The sequence below is a fragment of the Hyposmocoma kahamanoa genome, unplaced genomic scaffold, assembly GCF_003589595.1.
Source record: "Hyposmocoma kahamanoa isolate Upper Pololo Valley unplaced genomic scaffold, ASM358959v1 92, whole genome shotgun sequence".
NCBI classification, from domain to species: domain Eukaryota; kingdom Metazoa; phylum Arthropoda; class Insecta; order Lepidoptera; family Cosmopterigidae; genus Hyposmocoma; species Hyposmocoma kahamanoa.
Genome location: NW_020654748.1, coordinates 10,162,836 through 10,185,977, shown reverse-complemented (window position 1 = coordinate 10,185,977; position 23,142 = coordinate 10,162,836). Strand labels below are relative to the sequence as shown.

Genomic DNA, 23,142 nt, shown 5'->3' with positions numbered 1-23,142 from the left:
TAGTTTTTTTTATATTTCTATACATGTCACTACGTTTGTATAGGTTAACTCCGGCCATGATTGTCATTGGCTCCAATGATGACCGCGAAACGCTGGAAAAACTCCGGACATTTTTTCGCGGTTTTTGGATTAGACTTTGGATTGTATTTATTGTCCTCCATTTACTGGTAAGTCAATGGGCAATCTCCTCTCGCAAATACAAGTAAAACAATACCTCTGTTACACTACTAACAAAATTGCCAAAAGAAATCCTCTACATCCAATCTAGTCAAGGGTGGAATTACATTTTTCATATACGTGATTAACCAGTACGTAATACATATCGATATCGCCACGTCGATAGCTTTCCGTCTCTAGTATATTCATGAGAATCGATTTATTTTTATAGGCCTATTCTGTGTACGGACATGCCAAGAATGTGTGTTTTATCTGTGTATTTGTAAAAATAAGCTAGTGTTGTCGATTTTTGTTTGTGTGAGACCATAGTGACACAACTCAATATTGCATTTGAGTGCAGTTGTTTGCTTCTAGTACTAGCCCCCCGCCTCTCGAAAAGTGGCAGAAAGTTATGTTCGATAAATAACGCTAATAGTGCCTACCGTCCTATATGCTCTAAGGCAGGTATGGGCAACCTTTAACATGTTGAGGGCCAAACTTTAGTATGCAAATAGGTTCGCGGGCCGCGTTTAAAAGTGCTTAATAAAATAATATCACAATGTTATTCTAGTACTAGTACAATTTATTTAAAAAATGAAATTTAAAAAAATGGTACAACATCATATCGGTAAATCGACAAATTTTCAATTGCTACAAACTACGAAAGTCAATCAATGAGACACTTGAGCTTAAATTTGGGAAACTAATTCATCGATATTTGGATTAATTCCACTGATACAAACACGTAAAGAATTTTCCAAATTATCGTCAGTCAGTCTTGTACGATTTGTGTTGATTTATTAATTTTCATCATCGAAAAGAACTGTTCGCATTTATCAGTACTGCCAAAAACACAAATCAATCTTCTTGCGAATTTTCTAAGCTGCGGAAAATTGTCTTCTAGGTATTTTTTGTAGAAATCGCACAACTCTACTTCTTCAAATTTAGATTTTAGGAGTGAGTTTTCTTGAATTTCGATCAACTCCATTTGTAAGTGTATTGGAGCATTTTGTACATTACTTTTTGTTGGATTTGCAAATAAACTGAAACAGTCTTCCATGTTTTTGAAATCGCTAAATCTGTTCGAAAATTGTTCCGACAGTAACTTGAGTTCTTCAGCATATTGAGCATAAGCAATATTTTCATACGTAGAGAGCGTGTCGAAATGGTAACTATTACCAGATAGCATCTGTGACTCCCACAAGCGCAGTTTGACCTGAAATGCTTTCAAATGGCTGCACAAATCATTTACTAACTGTCCTTGTTTTTGTAGTTTCAAATTTAAATCATTCAAATAGCCTGTTAGATCGACCAGAAATGCTAAGTCACATATCCATTTTGGGTCACTCAATTCAGATAGTGGTTTATCTTTTATTTTCATAAAGTCTGCTATCTCATTTCTAAGCTCGTAAAACCGTTTCAACATTTATCCTTTGCTCAGCCATCTGACTTCACAATAATATGTTACGTCGTTATATTCAGCGGATATTTCATCCAAGAACCCCTTGAACTGACGATGGTTAAGCCCTCGAGATCGAATAAAATTGATGGTTTTTTCTACCACATCCATAACATGCTGGAGTCGAATGGACTTAGAACACAAGTTCTGTTGGTGGATAATGCAATGAAGGACTATCAAATCATCTTTTTGCACATTTAATGCTGTTGCTTTTTCATTTAAAATTCCGATGAAACCTTTACGTAAGCCGACCATAGAAGGTGCACCATCAGTGCATACTCCCTTTAATTTTGACCATGGCAAGCCAAATCTTGTGAATACCTTTTGAACTTCATTAAAAATATCCTCCCCTGTAGTGGTTCCTTTTAGCGGCTGTAAAGCAAGCAATTCCTCAGTAACAGTGAACTCCTTATCAACACCTCGAATAAATATAGCCAGTTGAGCTGTGTCCGACAAATCCGTGCTCTCGTCTAATACTATGGAAAATCATTCAAAATCAGCCATACGGTCAGTCAATGTTGTTTTTATATCATTAGCCATCATTTCTATACGTCGAACAACGGTTCGTCTTGACAAACAAATTTTTTCAAATTCATTTTTCTTTTCAGGACACAAAACACTGCAAACTTCTAACATACACTCCTTAATAAATTCTCCTTTGGCAAATGGTTTTAATGCCTTTGCCAATTTTGAGCTAACTAGCTTTCACAACATTATCAAGTTGTGTTCTTTGTTTATGAAACATTTGTTGCTGTTTCTCCAAATTTGCTGTAAGCTTCTGGATTTTGTCTGTTCTTAATTGTCCTGTCAGTGAGTGTAGCGCAGTATGCTTAGTTAAGTAATGCCTCTTTATATTGAATTCTTTCATTACTGAAATGGATTCATTACACAGCAAACAAATAGGCTTACTATTGTGCAAAATAAAAAAGAATTCTTCAGTCCATTTTTCTTGAAACTGGCGTCCCTCTGTATCTACTTTTCGTTTTTTTCCACCAGACATCATTTTTGTTAACTTTTCGTTCTTTAAACTTAATAACAATACAAACTATAGTTAGTACACAACCACTAAAGACGCACACAAAGTTCACGGCTCAAAGAGTTCGCTAGAATATCGCTTGTCGAAGTTATCACCTCGGTAGCTCGAATAGAACTGCACAAATGTTCGGGCCATACACCCGCTTATATAGTCAAAATGAACGAATATTCTGGAATAAACTAGTTTTAGAATAATTGAGAAGCAATAAGTCTTTGATGTTTGCCGCCCGTGAGGCGTCGGGCGGCAAACATCAAAGACTTTCATCGAGTAAGCCGAGTGGCGGCGATTATCAAAGAGTGAGGCGGCAAACATCAAAGGATTAGATGTTTGGGGCTTCACTGTCGCTGTGAGTGTAAGTACCTAGTTTAATATTTTTTCATTGAGTTTTTTTTTCAAAATGTCTCGCGGGCCGGATTATATCTTACAGCGGGCCGCATGTTACCCATATGTGCTCTAAGGTATGAACAAAGCACTTTCTGTATTCCATAGCTGTGTTATATTTGATATTTTGTTGTATTCCATAGCTGTGTTATATTTGATATTTTGTTGTATTCCATAGCTGTGTTATATTTGATATTTTGTTGTATTCCATAGCTGTGTTATATTCGATATTTTGTCTCCCGGCAGCGAAATTAAAAGTTGCACAGATAGTAAGGTTACGTTTACAAACGTGAAGTTACATTTTTTTTTTTTGCATTTTTGCTTTGCATTACGCACGGACAAAACATTATAGAGCCACTGATGACGTCATTGAATGTCAAGTAGAGGTCAATACTAATTTTTGAAAAATATAAAGAATCTCAACATAATATTGACAAATACATAGAAAATATTAATCAGCAACCTTATTCCTCGAAATGGATTTCGAAAAAGAGAGTTTGAAAAAAAATGAACCCATTGGTTATAGCTTGATTTTTCTTGAACGTACTTACTTTTTTATTTTTAGGATTTAGGCTTATATTTTGGTTATAATTTTGAATGAAAAAAAAAACGAACTTGTAAAATGTAAAATTTTCAGACAAAAGGGTAACTTTTGTAATTTTCGACTGTTATTTGCGATTTAACCGCGGATAATGGATGATTATCCTCGATTCACGCAATGAAATCAAATCTGATTACTGTTATAAAGCTATTGTAACCATTAAACAATCAACCTAAACAAATGCCTGTTTTCGGTATTTAAATTGGTTGATATTAACTGCCTGACGAAATCGAATATAAAAATCGACATTATTCCAATTGCACAAAATCGTATTCAAATTTTTATTGAATGGATATTCAATTATTTTTTATGTGAAATTACTCCACTAGTTTGTTATTATTATTAATTTGTAATTATTACGTCTGTGTAACGTGGCAGATGGTATGCCAACTAAGCTTGCATAGTTGGCATAGCGTCTGCCACGGTTTGCTAGAAGACGTAGGTTCGAATCCGGACGGATCGAAGGATTTCTAAGTGTTCGATCTTTGTATTAATAATTATCACAAAATCGTAGTTGCAAATAATGTGACTACAATATAATAATAAGATAATAGATAACAATAAAACATGAAACGAGGAGTATTTTATGTTGTGTGCTGAAAGGTTATAATCCTAAGATTTGCAAATGGGAGTCTCGTCCAACCATTTGATCGATCCATACTTGCATTTTCGTGCGACGCGATTGCGATTGCAACAGCAGAATAGCATTATAACGACAGCAGTTTAAAATGAGTACATGTTGCGCATTGACTTATTGTAAGTCAATGATGTTGCGAGAGAATAATGCATTATGTAATCTGCTATTGTAATAATGACCACCTCTGCATATACTGAATAGATATAGATTATGCTTTCTTTCATGCAGACACAGGTAACGTGGGTGTCGCGATTCGCCAGGGGATAGCGTATTGACAGTTTAGGTATTCGCGCTTTTGCTTAACATTCCAGTCAGATTAACGGTTAACATTTGTCCAATAGTTAGATAAGGCCCAACATGCATTGCTGTGAAACGGAATGGAAGTGAATTTTTGTAACAAAATTGTACATAGCATAATGCGAATGGATGGAATGCGGAGACTGCGCGAGAATTGTTGAATCAAATTCTACATGCACGGTTGCAAAAATTCGTTTCTATAGCGTTCCGCGGTAATGTAGATTGAGCCTAATACAGCGAAAATTGAGTTACATTATAAATAACTCTAAGGTCTCGATGTTTGTTATGTTGACTGATGGATTGCTCACCATCATGTAGGTTTTTGCAGTGTAAGAACTATTACCGGTATACAGCTGTCAGTAGCCTTATTTCAGAGTTGCCTTTGACATTAGGTGTTGTGTCAGTATGGAACTATGAAAAATTACGATACTGACTTGAGGACGGCGGCGATGAACTTTTGCTTGTGGCTGTCCGTGGCGTGCACGGTGGGGAACCCGTTGACGGCGAGTGCAGCTCGCAGCCACGCGGCAAGGTTGCCCGCAGCCAAGGCCCACGTGGCGCGGTTCAGCGCCAGTAGCAGCTCCGCTAGGGGCTCGATTTGGTTGCGGGGAGTCGCTCCGCCTATTATTACAACAATTTTAAGTAGCCAAGATAATTAAATATCTGTTCCGTAACCTAAATAGCGGACTCTACTGTCTCTATCATTACTTTTATGGTTACGTGTAAGTTTTATCAGCTATAAGTTATTAGTACTGACTTTTGCAATAAATAATGTTTTGTACAAGATATGTATTTTTTAGGATTAGCTGTTTAAAATTCGGTAACATTCTAACTTGTCAGTTTTTAGATTAGACACTTATTTTTCTAGCATTCTTGACAGAGATGTCGCTCGTCCAAACTACTCAATATCTCGCCGTCTCTATCTGACCGTAGATTTTATTCGATCGTTCCACCGCAAAGTCAGTATTAAGTCTTGAGATTTGAGCGAAGACTTTCAAGTTTGTACCCGAGAAGACACAGCTATTTTCTACTAAGCGCTTAGCTGCGAGCGGTCGCACTCGTCATATGACTTCTTTGAATAAATAGGAAACGCGTGCGGTTAGACAGCCCCGACTAGTCAATCGCTTAGTGGAAAATTAAATAAATTGTGTAAAAAAAATGTGAACCAATATATGAAAGAGAGTTACCGATACAGCGCAGTGCGGCGGCAGTGAGGGCGGCGGCCTGTGGCTGCAGCGCCGACGGCCTCTGCGCGGCCAGCACCGCCAGCCAGTTGCACGCCGCGCGCGCCGCGCCCGCCTCCCACATGCGCACGCAGTTGCACGCTGCACCACAGTTCACCTCGTTTTACAATTAAGGCCTAGTACTTGTATCATTTTGGCGTAAAAATGAAAGCAAATTAATTTGCTACTCTGCGAACCCAGTGAAGATTAAATCGTGCTAAATAGTTTATTAATCGTGCAATATAGCTTCAATTTGCGCATAATGTAGGATCAGAACAATTTGCAGAAGTAATAGATTTGGCATTATCTGATCATACAGCGCAACTACTAAAATTTCCGGTAAAAAAAGTATGTGTTTTAAAATATTGGCGTATATATAGACGTGACTATTCTAATGTAAATATTGAAAAGTTTAAATATTACCTAAAAAGTTTATCTTTTTCAGACATCTACACAATTAACAATCCAAATAAAGCCTATTCTTATTTTATCTCAGATTTTAAATTATTTTATAACTTATGTTTTCCATTTAGATACATAAAAATTGAAACAAATTGTAATAATAAATGGATATTCAAAGGCATTAAGACCAGCAGTAGAAAAAAAAAGGAGTTTGCTATGGAAATATAGAAACATGCCTAACCAACAAAATAAATCTATATATCATGCATACTCGAAGTTATTTAAAAAAACAATAAAATCTATGAAGCGGTTGTATAACACTCTTAAAATTAATTCTGCTACAAATAAATCAAAGGTTACATGGGAGGTAATAGATACATGTAGGCAAAATGTACCCAGGGAATCAATTATACAAATAAAAGTAAACGGCACTATTATTACGAATCCATCACTCATTGCAAATGCCTTTAACGACTTTTTATTCACAAGACTCTACCAACTACAAAAAAATCAGCACACAATCAAAAAAATTTCGACAAAAACTGTTGCTCTATGTTTATGGCACCTTGCATACCATATGATATTGTAAAAATTATAAAATCACTTAAAAATACTAGAAGCGTTGGATATGACGAAATATGTACAAAGGTTTTGAAGTCAGTTGCTGAAGAAATAAAGAATCAATTATGCTATATCCTAAATATGTGTATAAATCAAGGTATCTACCCGGATGACTTAAAAACAGTCATAGTAAAACCACTTTACAAAAAAGATGATAGGGAAGTCATGAAGAACTATAGGCCCATATCATTGTTATCAGTCATATCAAAAATATTTGAAAAATACATAAGTTCACAATTACAAATATTTTTAGAAAAATATAATATATTAGCATGTGAGCAAAAAGGTTTTCGACCAAAAAAGAATATAAACATGGCTATATATGATTTTATGCAGGAAGTTATATCAAGTGTAGATGAAAGTACGCCAGTCTGCTCTATTTTTTGCGACATGACTCAAGCGTTTGATCATGTAGAGCACAAAATACTTTTAGGAAAATTAGAAACCTATGGTATAAGAGGTAATATTCTTAAACTAATTTCATCGTATCTTAATCATCGAAAACAAATCACTAAAATCAGCAACATAAATATCCGTACCAAAACCGAATGTGTCCTTAGATCTTGTAGTAAAACAATTATGTACGGCGTTCCGCAAGGTAGCGTCTTGGGCCCATTGCTATTCATTTTGTACATAAATGATCTACCTAAAGTTGTACCGAATCACCACGTTTCTCTCTTTGCCGATGACAGTACAATAACAATTAAGTGTAAAAATAAAATTACTTATGAACAAGACATTAACGATGCAGTAGAGTCCATTATAACTTGGTTAAAAGAAAATAACCTCAGTGAAAAAACTAAAGTAATGCATTACAGTCAGCGACAGAATAATAATAGCGTCAATGTTAGTTATGACAACATAAGTATAGGCCAAGTAACCGAGTAGTTGACATGGAAAACACATATTCAAAACCCATGTAAAAAATTAAGCATTTCTTCCTATGCCTTATATAGATTGGCTCATATAATTGACGTTAACTCATTATTGACGGCTTATTATGGTATAGTGGCTTCACATTTAAGCTATGGGATTATTTTTTGGGGTAATTCTACAGATCGGGATTTAGTATTTAAAGCACAAAAGAAATGTATAAGAGCTATATTTAGCATGGACAGCTGTTTTCCCTATTTTAAAAACTATAATATACTAACGGTGCCATCATTGTATATTCTAGGATCAGTATTATTTGTCAAAACAAACCCTAATCTGTTCAACAAACTTATGGAAGTAAGACGTAGGAATAGCAGAGATAATGACGCAGTATCTGTGATGCCACATAAAACTGCACTTGTGTCAAAAAGTGTGCTGTGTATGCTGCCAAGATTATATAATAGAGTCCCAAAATCTATCCGTGAATTACATGTAGATTTGTTTAAGAATAAATGTAAGCAGTATTTAATTGATAAATGTTTTTATAATATAAATGATTATATGAATACGAGATGGATTTAGGGCCCAAATATAATTGTCTTTATACCTATCTAGTAAGATTAAATAAAATTACAGATGTATTTGACTAATTTATGTTATTATTGACTTTCATTCATTTTTGACATGCGCATATTTTATGGAGGCTTAGAAATGTAAATTATGTAAGTTTGACATTAACATGATTTTACGCTTTATTTTTGACATTGTTAATTTTTACTAATTTTTATTATATTTTTTCTTTGCATGTTTACTAGTTTTTGACAGTTTTTAATTATAATATTTTATACATTATGCGACCATCACTAATTATATTTGTATGTTTCGACGAAACTGGTTGTAGAAGCACTGTTAATGTATTGAACTGATCTGATGAACTTATTGTACCTACTTCCACAAATAAATCGATTTTTATCTTTATCTTTATCTTTTAATTTTTTGTTTTATTAATTTTATTATACAATACTTATTTACCTTGTCAAAAATTAACTGCATGAAAATATTCAACACAAGCGCAGCCATCGCACATTTTAACTTCCACTGGGCTCACGGTGTAGCAAATTAACTAACATTAATTTTTCTTGGCACAGATTTCCGCAGAATAAAGCTTAATTAATTAGTATATTTTATAAGATTATTACTATTAATCATTTTGGCGTTACAGCGACTGTTGTGTGCCATGATAGCGTACCATTATGTTTTGTGTGTTCGGTGACACGCTTCGAATAATTTATAATCCGCCAAAATTATATAATCGTGAACCTGAAGTAATTTATTTTTATTTATTTATTTTTTACTTTTATTATTGTGGACAAACTAGTTACAATAACTAAAGAAACATTATTGACAACTTAAAAATAATTATATAATACTAAGTACCTTTCAAGCATCCCTTTTCACGATAACGAAAACATTGACAATATTCCTGATCATCCATCCGCAAACAAGTCGCATTCAGGGTTGTTAGCAACGAGAGAATTGAGCGTCATTGACAGTATTGTGTAACATTGTCAAAATGGTAATCAAAATGGTTTTGCAATTTAAAAAACAGTAAATGACTCACCCAACTCGACAAGTTGAGGCAAAACATCGTCAATCCAATCAATGTACAAAGGCTTCTTCTTAGTGACGTTATACAGTAGCGCGAAGAGGCCCTCTGTGAGTTCTGGGCAGCCCGAAGGATCGGCGGCGACAATTTGCGCCGTTGCCGACACACACGCTTTGAGAAGTCTGCCCATGTCCGGCCATTCACCACCGAGAAGTATCACTAACTGTTGGGTAATTTATAACATACAATTATAATAGTTATTAAGCACTAAGGGTAAGGAGGAGAAAAGGAGACTTTTAGGTAACAAGACTGGAGATTGGAGGAATGCTCATATCTTTTACGCTGTATAAACAGGTTTATCTTTGGTTCAATTCAGTACCATTTCGAGATGGTTCAGTAGACCTTAGAACCAGATGGTAAAGGATTTTGATTAAATATCAGAGTACTCTAGTACCAAAGTATAATAAAACAACTAGTGTAACTCCCGTCTGTTCGGCGCGTCAATACTTAAACGTTGCTCAGAGCGTAGTGTTGTCACATTATTATTTTAGTCATACCTAAATTAAGGTATTCATCACAGCATTCTCGTGCCATATTGAAATAATCTTTGTCCAATGCACTACTCATAATTATGTTGGCATCTTTATTCCAGACTCGCCGATTAGTATCACGATTATGGGAGTAAATTGTATTATGGAAAACAATATCTACTCCCTCCACACGTTCGGCTTTTAAATTGCACTCTAATCGAACAGAGAAGTGCCACGGCCGTGACAATTTCCTGTGAACAATACGACTACACGTTGGCCGCCACTTTGTAGAACGTATCGTGATCACAATCCGGCGGAACATGAGGTAGCCGTATTGGAAAATAGCACCGTTTTGCAAACCGGCTAGCTGTAATGTCACACGGCGCTTTATAGAATACGACTGCGATATATATGTACATAACGATATATTTATTAAGCAAAAAATTACAAGTTTGACGCAGAAAAATATTTTAAAAGCTAAGCGAACGCTTCAATTCTACAATAAGCGAATCCTGTACCCCACTAGGTGGTGTCGGCCTCGACCTGCGGCGCGTGGTCGGGTTTAGATTACGGGGTGTGTTTATGTTCTTCGGTGGTACAGCGGTTATTACTGTGGTCGTTTGATGAGTAGGTTCCGAGTTCCGATTTGGTCCAATTTAGGAAACGAACATTCTTAAATTGGTTCTGCGGCTTGGTCTGGGTATTCTGGGTATTGCCCTCAGAGTTATCGTTATTCTGGTATTCATAGTACAGGAAGTTCCCTAATTTAAGACCAGAAATTTGGTATGAATGTCTGGCATTTAGACGACACGCGCTGTGCAACTCGAGTGCGAACGTGTGCGTCCGTACACGGTGCGCGGCGGGCGCGTACACGTATGAGTCGCGCTGCTACGTTTGTATAGAGTTACACTACTAGTCTTATTATACTATGCTAGTAATGTGTTTTTGATATCAGCATTCGTGTCGTAAGTAAAAGAAATCATTTGTGTAAAGCTCCGCAACTTCAAATAGTTAGAATTACCAATTTAACGACATCAAGTCCCGCTGGGCAGGGGCGCGTGTTAAATCCCGCGATGGTGAGTTGCGCGATCTCCGTCACGAAGGGCATGCAGTCGTCCATTAACGTCGAGACCATTTGCCTTAGTATATTGTACATTGGCTGGAAAAAGTGTCTATGTTAATTCGTATCTTTCGTATAATAAATTCACATGTGGTCAATCGTCAATAGTGCCTTTATCACATAAAAGGCCTAAAATACCATTAACTACTTGAAACAAATTATGTGCATGTGAAATTTTATAACTCTCCTACATCAATCATTTCTTTCTTAGAATCTTTAAACCTCTTTACTGAAAACTTATCATTATTCAGATGTGGCCTTATTACCCAAAGCATTGGCCTGGCCTTATTATCTGTGTTTACGTTTGTTTTGTTACGTATTTATGTGGTTGCAATAAAGAAATATTCAATGGGATTGTATAAATGTCTTACCATTTCAAAATAATGTTATAGTAACTAAATTTTTCAATGAATGATACGGACTCTATCCAGAACATTATTACAGGCAAAGAAACTTTTTAACTTTCCTTTTTTTACTGGCTACAGTGAATAGGCATTTTTTGGACAAATCCCTAGCATCTTTGGTTAAATCGTCTCTTAACACCACATGGTTTATATTAAAAAATATAAACTATACTAAACAAGTTCAATTCTATAATATGTATAGTGTTTGTGTTTAGCCTTTTTTGTTATTTGTTTGTAGCGACTTGGATTATAATGTGTTATGTAGTTAGTTTAAAGTAGAATGCATACCTCGACAAGGTTTTCGTGTTGTGCGAAGGCGGGCAAAGTAGGGATGATGACGCGCAGCAAAGTGCCGGCCAGTTCCGGCTTTGGGCCCAGAGTCGCCATCAACGACGCCGTGCACTCTGCCGCGCCCGACAGCCGCGTAGGGTCCGACGCCTGACATTTTATCAATTCATAAAATAACTTCGCTATTAGGTATATACCGTAACTTCGCACTCTAACTGCCGCCCCAACGGTTCATGGTCCTTGCAACACCTTTTTAATTTTGGAATCATAGACAGCCCTCTATGCAGACCGTGCATGGAGGAGGAGGAAACGGCTGCGCACATCCTACCACAGTGCTCCGGCCAACTACAGTGAAGTACCTTGGAGTGCCGATGCGCTCCCCGAAATGATCAGCAAACCGAGGAGGTTGCTGAGATTCCTAGAGGTGCTTGGTGGGACGAGTAGAACCCTGCACCCACAAAACCCAAAATAGGCGCTTTGTCGTTGAGTTGCGGATACCAGCCCGCTGCACCAAGTATATCGTGGTTGCGTAGGCTTTGAAGTATATGAGGCAGTCGTGGAAAAATTCGTTGAACGATATTTAAACATTTGATTATTAGAAATAAAATTTACTCTCTCTTACTGTAAAATAAGCATTTAGTCCCTGATTGTGTTCCGGGCCCCGTAGTTCATTACCATTGCATCTTCTCATCTTGCGTGTTCATTATCAATTAAACAACAAGTTGAATTCCTATGTTTTAATGTCGGAAAACCGATTTTTAGTGTGGTAGACAAATTTCAGAATGTTTATGTTGGATCTTCACTTCACCTTAAAGCGCACGACGGACTGACAAGTTTATGTGAATATTATATAGAATAACTCGCGTTATAGTGTTAATGATATATATTGATTGACAGAACAAGTTATTTTACAACGTTGACGCTGTAGTGTAACAGTTAACTTATTGAGTGCTTTGGAAAATGTAAACTGTTTTCATACTTAATAAGTTTATATCAAAGAAAATAACTTACCTGTGCCCTTAAATCTTGTTCGATCATGGCAGCGAGCTCGAGCAGCAGCGGCATCGATTCGGCCAGTTCAGCGGCCGACAAAGAAAATCCGGCCGCTCCCAGCAGCTGCCGCCGCACCCACGAGTCTGAACGCCCCACTGGGCTCTGCGCGGTTAATGTCATATTATGATTATTTAATTATCCAATTGAGAGCGCTAACACTTTTACTTTTAACAAGTTTGAACCATTTTACAGAAATTAAAAAATGTCGATGGCTTGAAGATTTTTTTTAATAGCCATTATTCCAAGTGAGGAAGTCCCCACATTTATTAGCTCGGAAATAATTTTTTTCGTCATGCAATAATGAAAAAGACATTGCGAGTTTTGCTTCCACTTGGACCGCCGCGCCGATGCCAAACGCACAATTTCTTTTTCGCTCTTACTACGAGGGTAATGCTTTTTCTGACCGACTTACGATTCGGAGTCGATGAGTGTGGTGACACCCTAAGTGGTTTCGTGCAGGCGTACCTGTGCGGCGCGGACGACGTGCGCCACGAGGTCGGCCGCGGGCGCGGCGCAGTCGGCGCACAGCTTGCGCAGCGCCAGCGCGGCCTCGGCGGCGGCGCGGGGCAGCGCCGCTCCCGCTGCGCGCACGCACATGGCGCCCAGCCCAGCGCTCGACCCGCCCTCGGCCGCACCCAGCCACGCCGCGTAGCCGCCTGCGAAGCGAGTCACGTGACGCACCAATTCTACACCGAGCGGTGTGCGGTACGACTGGTAACATTATATTATACAAATATAATGCATAGAATTAATATATATCGTCGGTGTTTTGCAGAAAGAGCGAAAGCGCCATTTCGAAATTTTTTTCAGGGGAGTAAGTTTTAGTTTTTCACGACTGTTTTAAAATATACTCCCGGATACATGATTCGAGCCACCCATTTCCAATATAATGCCCTTAGCTTAAACAATGCTTGTAGGGCTTTTATCCCGGGTATCTCGGTCCCGAAAATTTCTCTCGACCATATTTTGGCATTTACGAGACTTTTGAGATTAAAATCACTTCATTAAAATATTTTCTAAACCAATAGTAATTTTTATTCTGGTTACATGGACCTGACAACACTGTAGAGTAGGGCTTGGTAAAATCTGTAGAAATTGAAGAACGATAGCAATGAGGTCCTCTCTAAATGAAGGTATATTAAAAGCTCTTTGTTTCTTAAATGTCCACTAAAAAAATAGAAATGGAGAAAAATTTTTTATTTAATCATGATTTAGCTGCGTAAATTCCTACCACATAACTATGGAAACCTAGTTTTGTAATGTAGAAAATGTCTCGAAATTCGCGTTTTTAAGTTACGATTTTGAGTTTCCATGTTTCCCCAGGACGCGAAAAAAATGACATGATAAGAACACTCGCCTAAACAATCTAGCGCAGTATGCAGTAGCCTTTTATTATCGGACGTGTTAGCAATGTCGACGGCGTGTCGAAGCATCCGGACCAACGGCTCTGGAGCACGTTGGTGCGGCGCGGCGTCCGCCAGCGCTAGGAAGATGTGAAGCGCGGCTTCGCGACGCACGTCTGTGTCGCTTGCGTTGAATGCAGATTCCACTGTAGTCCAGCACCAGTCGCCGAGAATACCGCAGCAGTACATCTGGATCAAGGAGATTACCTAATATAATTAGTGAGCATTATACTATAGGCCTCGCCTACTTTAGGAAAAGCGACAAAGCTTAACAAATAATGTTTTGATTTTCTGATAAAATCATGTCAATAAATATTTAGCAATATTGTTATTTTTTGAGCTTTAATCATTTTTGTAATTTCCAAGTATAAAAATCGAAGAATGAGTAAATTCTTTTAAAAACCATACAAAATTGGCACTTTGGAGTTTTTGTCCTGCATGTAGAATATTAAAACAAGTCACTTACTAAGTTTCCCTAGAAATGTCCGGTCTGAAGATATTTCGAAACATATTTTTGACTGCGCCCACATTTAATTTATTTTTATATCAAGCGATGAAGTCGTGCGACTGGTGGTAAGCCACACGCCGATCCGTCCCGTCGACGAATTCTTTTACAAAGAACTCTACTGCTACTAATGTTAAAAAACTACTGTTAAAAAGTTTGTAGTGTTCATTTCTCGTAAGTTATACTTACTATGTGTAGAGAGGTTAAATAAACGAAAAAAAAAAAACACTTTATATAACGTTCGTATATACATACGACAGTATCGGCGATGTCCTGCCGATAGCAGCGCAGCATTTCTTGATCGTCTCGCGAGAGCTCCTGCTCATTGGCCTCCGATTTTGTCACCAGCACCGTAAGCAGCCGCGAGAACAGGCAGCGCCACACCGCGTTCTTCTTGTGCCTCTCTTGTATTGGAGAATTCTCCATTAAGTTTAACACCTCGTCCTATTCAATAATAAATAAATATTATATAATTGACATTTATTGCACAATGCGTCGAAATAGAAAGAAATTACTGTTTGTATGCACATTCACGTTCATTATACATTATTATACACTGTTCAACAAAGTGTAGGGATTAAGGTTTTTTATAATATTTTTTTCAAATTTAATAGACTGTTTCCTTAAATGCTGTGTACCAAAAAAGCGTTATTTAATATTAATTTTAATGATAAAATAATAAAAGGGTTATTAAGGAATACATTAGAATATATTATAAAATAAAAAAATTGTTACGAAATAAAAAAGATTATTCAATTTATAAAATCTATTTCTACAGAAAAAGTTATTAAAAAAGAAACTTTTAATAGTCAGTTGGACCTCCCGGGCATTAGCGTTGGCTCTACAACAGCGTGGCATAGTATGTATGAGGTTGTCAATTATCATCTGTGGAATTAGACACCATACTCTACAAAAATGTGAATAAAGCTCTTCTTCTTTGTGTACATTTTGGGGAAGATTACTAGATGCTTTTCTCCCGAGCAAATCCCACGCATACTCAATGGGACCGAGATTGGCCGATTGAGCAGGCTACTGTAACAACGTGACATGACTTGACGTACTCGCAGAACACATGCATCACCAGGCTTGCAGTGTCGGTGAGGGATTATTATGGTGCATGGGTTGCACAACTCCGTCGTAGTATCGTTCCGCATTCAAATTGCCTTTTATCCAACCGAGATCAGTTCTTCCACCCGGGCGAATTCCAGCCCACACCATTATTGTTCCGCCTTGGTTTGGAAGAACTTCGTGAGGAATCTGGAGTACTCGCCAAACTCGCACTCTTCTTGAGTCGGGACGAAAGCAGGAAGTTTCAGTCCAGTGCAAATGTGCATTAGCCTACCATAAACGACGTCCTCGATTTCTACGTCGTAGAACTGGAACCCTTAGCGTGCATGAAAATGGACTTCATGTAATAGTCTTCTGGAAGTTTGGTCACTAACAACCACTTGGTGCAGGGACCGCAGTCTTTGTACCAGTTGCAAAGCTTTAAAATGGGTCTGTCTCCTTGCAGTATTTTGCAAAAATGCGTGCCCATAGTCGGCAAATTACGCTAGGTTGCGAGTTAACGACGTTGATTGCGTCCAGCTTCCAGCATACCCACATCATGCATCTCTTCCCGCGTTAAATGACGACGTAACATGACACTCAAAAGCAAAAAAATTTTGACAACGATAAATTCTTTAAAACAAGAAAAATAAACGTAAAGTGATTTAGTATCACTCTCAATTGGTTCATTAGAAAAACCTATGCGTTACGCCCACATAAGGTTGTCGCTCCTAATTTAAAAAGCTTTTTTGTAAAGTTTGTTCTGTGGTTTGCATTAATATTAGACATAACTGGTTGAAGACTGTACCACCTCAGTCAACCGTGACCATGGGACCTGTAAAGGGCCCGAAACGTCGGTTTGTTTGAAAAAACAAATATACGCCATTTAAATCCGGAAAAATAGTTTCATTTCCTAAGCTTTTTTGTTTTATTTATTTAAATTTCGAACCATACTTTAATAGTTTTAAATTACATTTATAAATTTCAGTGGCCAGTACTTAAAAAAACTTTGTTGAGTAGTGTAAATATCTCTCTACACTCTCTTTTCTCATCGGGGTAAGTAGAGACACCATTCCACTAGTTACCATCTTTCTCCTCATAATTTTGTCCATTACACATCTTTATTTCAGTTTTCATTTATTGATTTAATTTCAAATGGTATGTGTCCTAAAAAATTCAATAGAAATTGAATCACTTGTAAGAAGTAGTCAGTGCCTCGCTAGTAAAAACTTTATAGTAAAATCGCGTTTGTCAGTTATAGCGTCGGTAATAAATATCTAGATTATTCACCTAGGCACTGTTATAACCTCGAATAATATATTATATCAGATACATTACCTGTATGGTATACCAGGCACCAAAGACAAGGTTGGACCGGGTCTCGTGCAGTGGGTAGTGTCCGGGCGCGGCCTGCGCTTCCAAAAGTATATGTAACAACTTCAGCGCTCCTTCGTGGCGTGCCGCTTCTTCAGAGCCTTCCGCTGCGCGCACTATCGTCGACGCGTGGCACTCACAAATACATACACAGCAGGTTATTAACGCTGACAGGAGCTCCTGAGGGAACGTATTAGTCACAATTTAAACTGTTTTACTGCTTTTTTTTTACTTAAAGATTCATCCACCATTGGCCAGAACCCCACCCGATGTTAAGCAACGACGTGAGCACCAGAGGTACACTTCTGTTTAAACGATGATACCCAATGTGATCTATACATATGGACCGTCAGGGGTACACTAAAAACAATAAGGTCCATTTAAGCGAAAAAAAATTGGAGTTGCATAAGACGTTAAGGGGGTCCCCGAAACTGGAACACATTTACGGAGGTCGTGACCAAAGTTTTGACTTTCCATAAACGGAAAAATACACATTACATAATATACAAAAACATATGTACTTACAAAACATATTTTCTTATTATAGAGATATAAATTGCTTTTCTGTATATAAGATCATTCCTCATAAGTAACATTTCACAACAAACAAGTTATTTAGTTAGATAAATTATAAAATTTAACATGTGTTTTTTGTTAAGTTTCTCACTATACAGTTCAATTTATCAAAGTGAGTAACACTGTGTCAAATGCCAAAAACACGCTTGAAGTTGATGAATTCGTAAAAAAAACCGATATTAGACAGGCAGGGGGTCTACGGAATAGACTACGAGACAAATAAGTTTGGGAACTTCTGGTCTAAAAAATTTCTATTAACTCTAGCCTTGAATAGCCCCAAATTGCAGTTTTCAGAAAGTGTATTCCTTTCCTTTGTCACACGTTTTTAAATAAAAGACGAAACAAAGCGTTTCGTGCGAAAATGCGTTTGCAATGGTGGGCCTAATGAACTTGCGTGTAACCAGTTGACACAGGATTCAAAATATTGTTTTAAAATTTTAGAAACGTTCTTTACCTCGTTGATGGAGTTAGGTACATTATCTCGCTGCATGATGGGTGTGGCGAGCTCTGCCAGCTCGGTGACAAGCTGCAGTCCGGCGGCGGGGAACTTGGCTGCGCCGGAGTTGCCGCCGGCCGCGCGAACGCCCGACAAGCATGACTCGCACGCGTCTAAGGCCACGTCGCTCACCGCCTCATTCCAGCTGCGCATTACATCAGTACTAACTTTTTAAACGTGCATACATTATCCTATTTTGTTTCGGTATAATTGATAGTCACTTGTATAATTTGGTTGTTAATATAAAGAAATGCATAAATGTGGACAAATTTATGTTACTTAATCACAGACGACTGAACAAATTTGTATATTTCGAGACAGATGACCTAGGTATTTCTGTAAGAAGGGGAGTACTCACGTAAACAACACCTGCACGACTTGCATTAGTGCGCGGCAGAGCGGCAGGCGATCGGATAATGAGCCACCGCCGCCGTCGGGTGAGTCCTCACCGCCGAGTGTCAGCCAGCTGCAGGCGCAAGTCGCCGCTGTCACCCAGGCTTGCACTACTTCGTCTGATGGCGCTTCTTTACTGTAGTCACTATATTGCATGCAGCATATAAATATGTTTGCAAGTCTTTTATATACGGTGTTTTATATAGTATTTAATATAGTCTTTTATATTACAGTCTTTTATATAATATTTTATATGAAATCAAAGAAAGTAGGTAAATAAGCTTGTAGAATAACAACTAAAATTCTATTTTTAAAGAAGTAATAATGATGACTGTCGATAATCTAAAGTAGATAATAGATAATCCTCCACATAAAGGTTGAGACTTAGTCGTATTCAAGTATAATTGAAGAATGTAGTTTCATAAAAGGTGTATGTATGCTACTGTATATGGTTAAAAACATATTCGCACCTGAAGGCAGTTTGTAAACAGCGTAGCATGTCGTCAAGCACCCTGGGACAGGCCTGCTGCAGTGCCGCGCGGTTTTTCGCACGCAACGCCGACCCCATCGTCATGCTATTATACTGTGAGCAAAAATAAAAATAGCTGATAGAACTAAAAAAATGTTTATGTACACAATTAATAGTGAATTTGACGGACATTTTACCAGATAATTGTAGACATTATATCAAACCCTGATTTATTGAATGGGATCAACTGGTTAAGTTACCAAAATATACAGGCTGTGTATTTGAAAGCGGGATATACGTATAGAGTGCGTTATATTCCTGATTCTGAACCCAAAGAAATAATGAACTAATAAACTTAAACTTTACAAAAAATATATTTTAAATTTTTTTTATCAACTCCTACTTGAGAACAACATTATTTATCGAAATCTATGCACATCACTATTATTGCTCCGACGCAGCGGCGGGTGGCGGCACGGCGGCGAAAAACAAAGCACAGGTCGGGGGTCGGGGCGCGGGTGCATACGCGAAACTTCAGACAGTGCACGCGCGACCTTGATCTAACGAAGACACGTAAATTATTTGTACTTCCGCTCGCCCGATCGCCGCAAAATGGATATTTATTTTAACGTCGAATTGACTGAGATGGTGCGACTTTACGCAATAAGTGGTAATAGTGTGAGGCAAGCTATTGAAATGTTCCCAAATCGGAGTTTACGCAGAGGAGGTGAACAGTGTCGAAGTGTTGCGTGTGAGGATTATCTCAGCATTTTATACTGTGAGACAAAATGTGTTTGTGTTGTACAATTTAAAACAAAATTTACTATGCCGTGCTAGTGCTATGTATCGTGGAAAACGGTGGACATTTTGAACACTTGCTCCGTACCACGTAAGTGTAAATAAACTGTAAATAACTAAAAAATCAGTCATTGTAAATAATTTGAGTTCACATTTTTAACTACGCCAAAAACCTCAATTCTTATTAAATGATAACTAGTTACTAAATCATAAACTTATCTTTTTTAGTACGTAAAACATTTCGATGATAGTTCAAGTAAAAAATAATTAACATAAGCTAAAACGTAAATGTGAAATCATAGTTATTGTTGCTGTCTCACTCGGCGCTCGCTTGGTAGTATCCATTGCATTCGAAATCAAGCGTAAAGGGAAACGGTTTATTCGTATGTACACTTCAAAACACATTTGTTGATTTATTTTTTGTTCTATCCCATATCCGAATTTAATTCTAGTCTGTGTTAAGTTGTAACATGATTTACTATGTATGAATATATCTCACTTTCAAATATACAGCCTGTATAAACTAAATCTAGAGCATTGTGCAAAATCGACACTCCACATAGAAAAAATTGTTCAACAATGTTGTTGCACAGCTTGTATATAACAGTACAAATAACGTATTAACGCGATTAAACAAAAAAAATTAAATTGTATGAACAAACCTCCTCAGGTATCACAGTAAGAACTTCAAGGAGTAATGCTGTGTTTTCTTCTGTGGACAGGGGTCTCAAGATAGCTGCCAAGTCTGTTGTACCTTGCTGCAGAATGAAGGCAGCTAACTGTAAATAGAAATATACAACCTGCAAATATACAAGTTATAATAATAAAATAGCTTATTTTTCTCCGAAGAGGTGCAAGATGTAGGTAATATAATAGAAGGGAAAGGTTGGGAGATAGGAGCCCAAACTAGGTTGGTTATAACTGTGCTATGAATCACCTGGTCTTCAACACCCAAATTACAAGTCTTTATTAAGCATTACTAGAAATTTATAAAAATTACACTTATGTTTGGTTTAATCAAATTTGTAACAAATAATAATCTCTCTCAAAAGACTCGTTGTCTTCAATGCGTGAGCATACGGTGTGTGTTTAGGCTCCTAAATGTGAAAGTAAATAGGTTCTTGTAAAATATGTTTGTCTCTTACCTCAAACCTCATTTGGATTTCTTAATAATTTTTAATTTCACATCAACACAATTTTTACACAAAATAGGTGCTCCAACTGAGTTACGGAAACCAATCAGTTATACCATGCCATACCATTGCCATGCATTTTGTGGTAGTGTAGACAAATTTTTGGCAATAAAATTTTTGAAAACATGTCAGATAATATGTTATTCAGTTGCGTGTGGCATTCTCCTCTAAGTAATGGGGCAATTCTATTTATATATGTTTTGTATATCTTATTGTAATGTATATTGTACTTGTTGTTGGAGAACCAAATAAATAAACCCATAAAAATAAATATATGAACAACTTGGTGTTCAAAAGAAGTGAGTCTAAAAGTGTGTTTTATGGTCAAAAACACCAATGAGATAAGCTTATTTCTAATTACTTATTCCTATAACATCAGTACAATATTAAGCATTGTTACAAGAAGTTACAAGAAGGCAATTCATGTTACTGATTACATCTTAAAACATGATGTACCACTCCTTTTACACTTATTATGCATACATACCTTTGTGTCAGTCTGGACATTCAGACATTCAAATTAATATTGTCATTTACTAACATGTCATATCAGATCAAAATAAGATATAAAAATTATTATAATAGACATAAAATAAAAATAAGACAGCAAATAAGGCTTTAATTAATACATAAAACCATGTTAAAGTGTAATTTAATGAACTATCACACAAACATATACTCTTAGCATGACTATTTATGAAAATAAATAGCTTAATCTTTTTTAATATCATTATTCAAATAAAAATTACACATGCACAGGGACAAAGCACAGAAAAATCATAAAAGGTTTGTAAGACACATGCAAAAGAACCTAATACAAACACAAACAACAAAGAAAATAACAAATCATAAAATAAAAACTTACACTGATACAAAGTCTATTAGTAACAATCTTGGGGCCTTTGGAGTATGCTAGGATGACCTCGAGGATATTCTCTTTTAGGGCATCATGGCTTTCCGGCGGCACCTCACCCCAACACCGCAGGATTTTCGTGTGAAGTGTCGTAGCCGCGTAGAATTGGATTTCGGTCCCCTGAAATGTGAACTTTTCAAAATAATACAGAATACAATCAATAAAAATCAAAAAACTTTCAACTTAATAAATTAAATTATACTTAAACTAAAATTATTCATAATTTAAATCAGAAGTAATATCGAAAGGAAACTTTAATTTGAAAGGAAATTTTAATCAATAATCAATCAACAACGCAAATAAATGCTGAATAAAAATCATGATTTAACTAATGACTAAAGAAAATATCCCTGTTACACTCGAAAACTCATTAAGAGAATACACGTCATTATTCACTATTTCAGCGATAACAATGATTTAGTATACAGATAGGAGAAAATGTATAATGGCAGGGGATAATTACCTTGTTTGGTTGAAGCAGTTCCCAGACGAAGTTCCATGCTTCAGGCACTCGCTGCGCTGCTGTAAGCCACGAATGGGCTCGCGCGCGTTCTGCTTGCTCCCCATTATAGAAAACTGACACAGCATATTCTAAGTTTTGTGCAGTATACTCCATTGAAAATGGATTTCAACCCTCACAATTTTTCACACCCCTGTCCAATATTTCTTAATACATAATCAGTATATTTAGCAATCTTGTAACTTTGCCACTTTCAATTCACAGATATTACGAAATCATTTGTTAAAATACTGAGATCTAAATCAAAATAGCAATCAATAATATTTCCACCATGTAGTGATTGCGGAATTTGTAGGGGTATTATATTGAAATTTCTAGTTTAGTGCAGATTCAAAGCTTGAGTTGAGATGGGCTCATTACATTTATGAAGGTTAAAAAGAGAAACACTTATTTCAACAGGTTCAACAGAATTTTGCCAGTTTACGTTTGTGTTTGACATTCTTTATTGATGCGTTCATATTTTATTGATTTTTCAGAAAAGTAATATGTAATAGAAAGTCCAAATTATATTTTTTTAAATACTATATTAGCCATTGACTTAAATAAAGTCAATGATATTAGCTAATTAAGTACTCTGAGCTAGCAATATTAACATTTTTTCAAATAGGTTGCCATTTTATCGAATTCGAATATACATATTTACTGAAATATTTACGTTTTGCATTTACAACGCAACCACAACCTTAATCGTTCAAAATTCAAACAATGAAGTCAGTCTATTCCAGTCACTTATTCGTTCTTTGTGTTGTGTGGTAACTTTGGTAAATA

At 36.8% G+C, this 23,142-nt stretch overlaps 1 protein-coding gene across 1 annotated transcript; it reads right to left on the bottom strand.

The window, feature by feature from the left end:
- Positions 1-4,973: 4,973 nt before the first annotated feature.
- On the bottom strand, positions 4,974-22,669 carry LOC113236567 (importin-13). The gene is made up of 16 exons (XM_026472702.1): positions 22,318-22,669; positions 21,807-21,974; positions 20,411-20,527; positions 18,952-19,064; positions 18,447-18,626; positions 18,047-18,233; positions 16,981-17,196; positions 14,851-15,039; positions 14,045-14,279; positions 13,153-13,343; positions 12,646-12,789; positions 11,635-11,784; positions 10,844-10,981; positions 9,308-9,515; positions 5,755-5,892; positions 4,974-5,188 (listed from the first exon to the last, which is right to left on the bottom strand). Exons 1-16 carry the CDS (start codon positions 22,468-22,470, stop codon positions 4,989-4,991), a joined length of 2,727 nt encoding a protein of 908 aa, XP_026328487.1. The 5' UTR covers positions 22,471-22,669; the 3' UTR covers positions 4,974-4,988.
- Between the last annotated feature and the right edge of the window lie 473 nt (positions 22,670-23,142).

Bases quoted from the DNA above. Each gene is read 5' to 3' on its own strand.
- LOC113236567 (XM_026472702.1), bottom strand. From the start codon at position 22,470: ATGGAGTATACTGCACAAAACTTAGAATATGCTGTGTCAGTTTTCTAT. The intron at 20,528-21,806 runs GTAAGTTTTTAT...TTCTATTTACAG, and splicing joins CTAATAGACTTTGTATCAGT to TTAGCTGCCTTCATTCTGCA. The intron at 13,344-14,044 runs GCGAGTGTTCTT...CTCGCTTCGCAG, and splicing joins TACTGCGCTAGATTGTTTAG to GCGGCTACGCGGCGTGGCTG.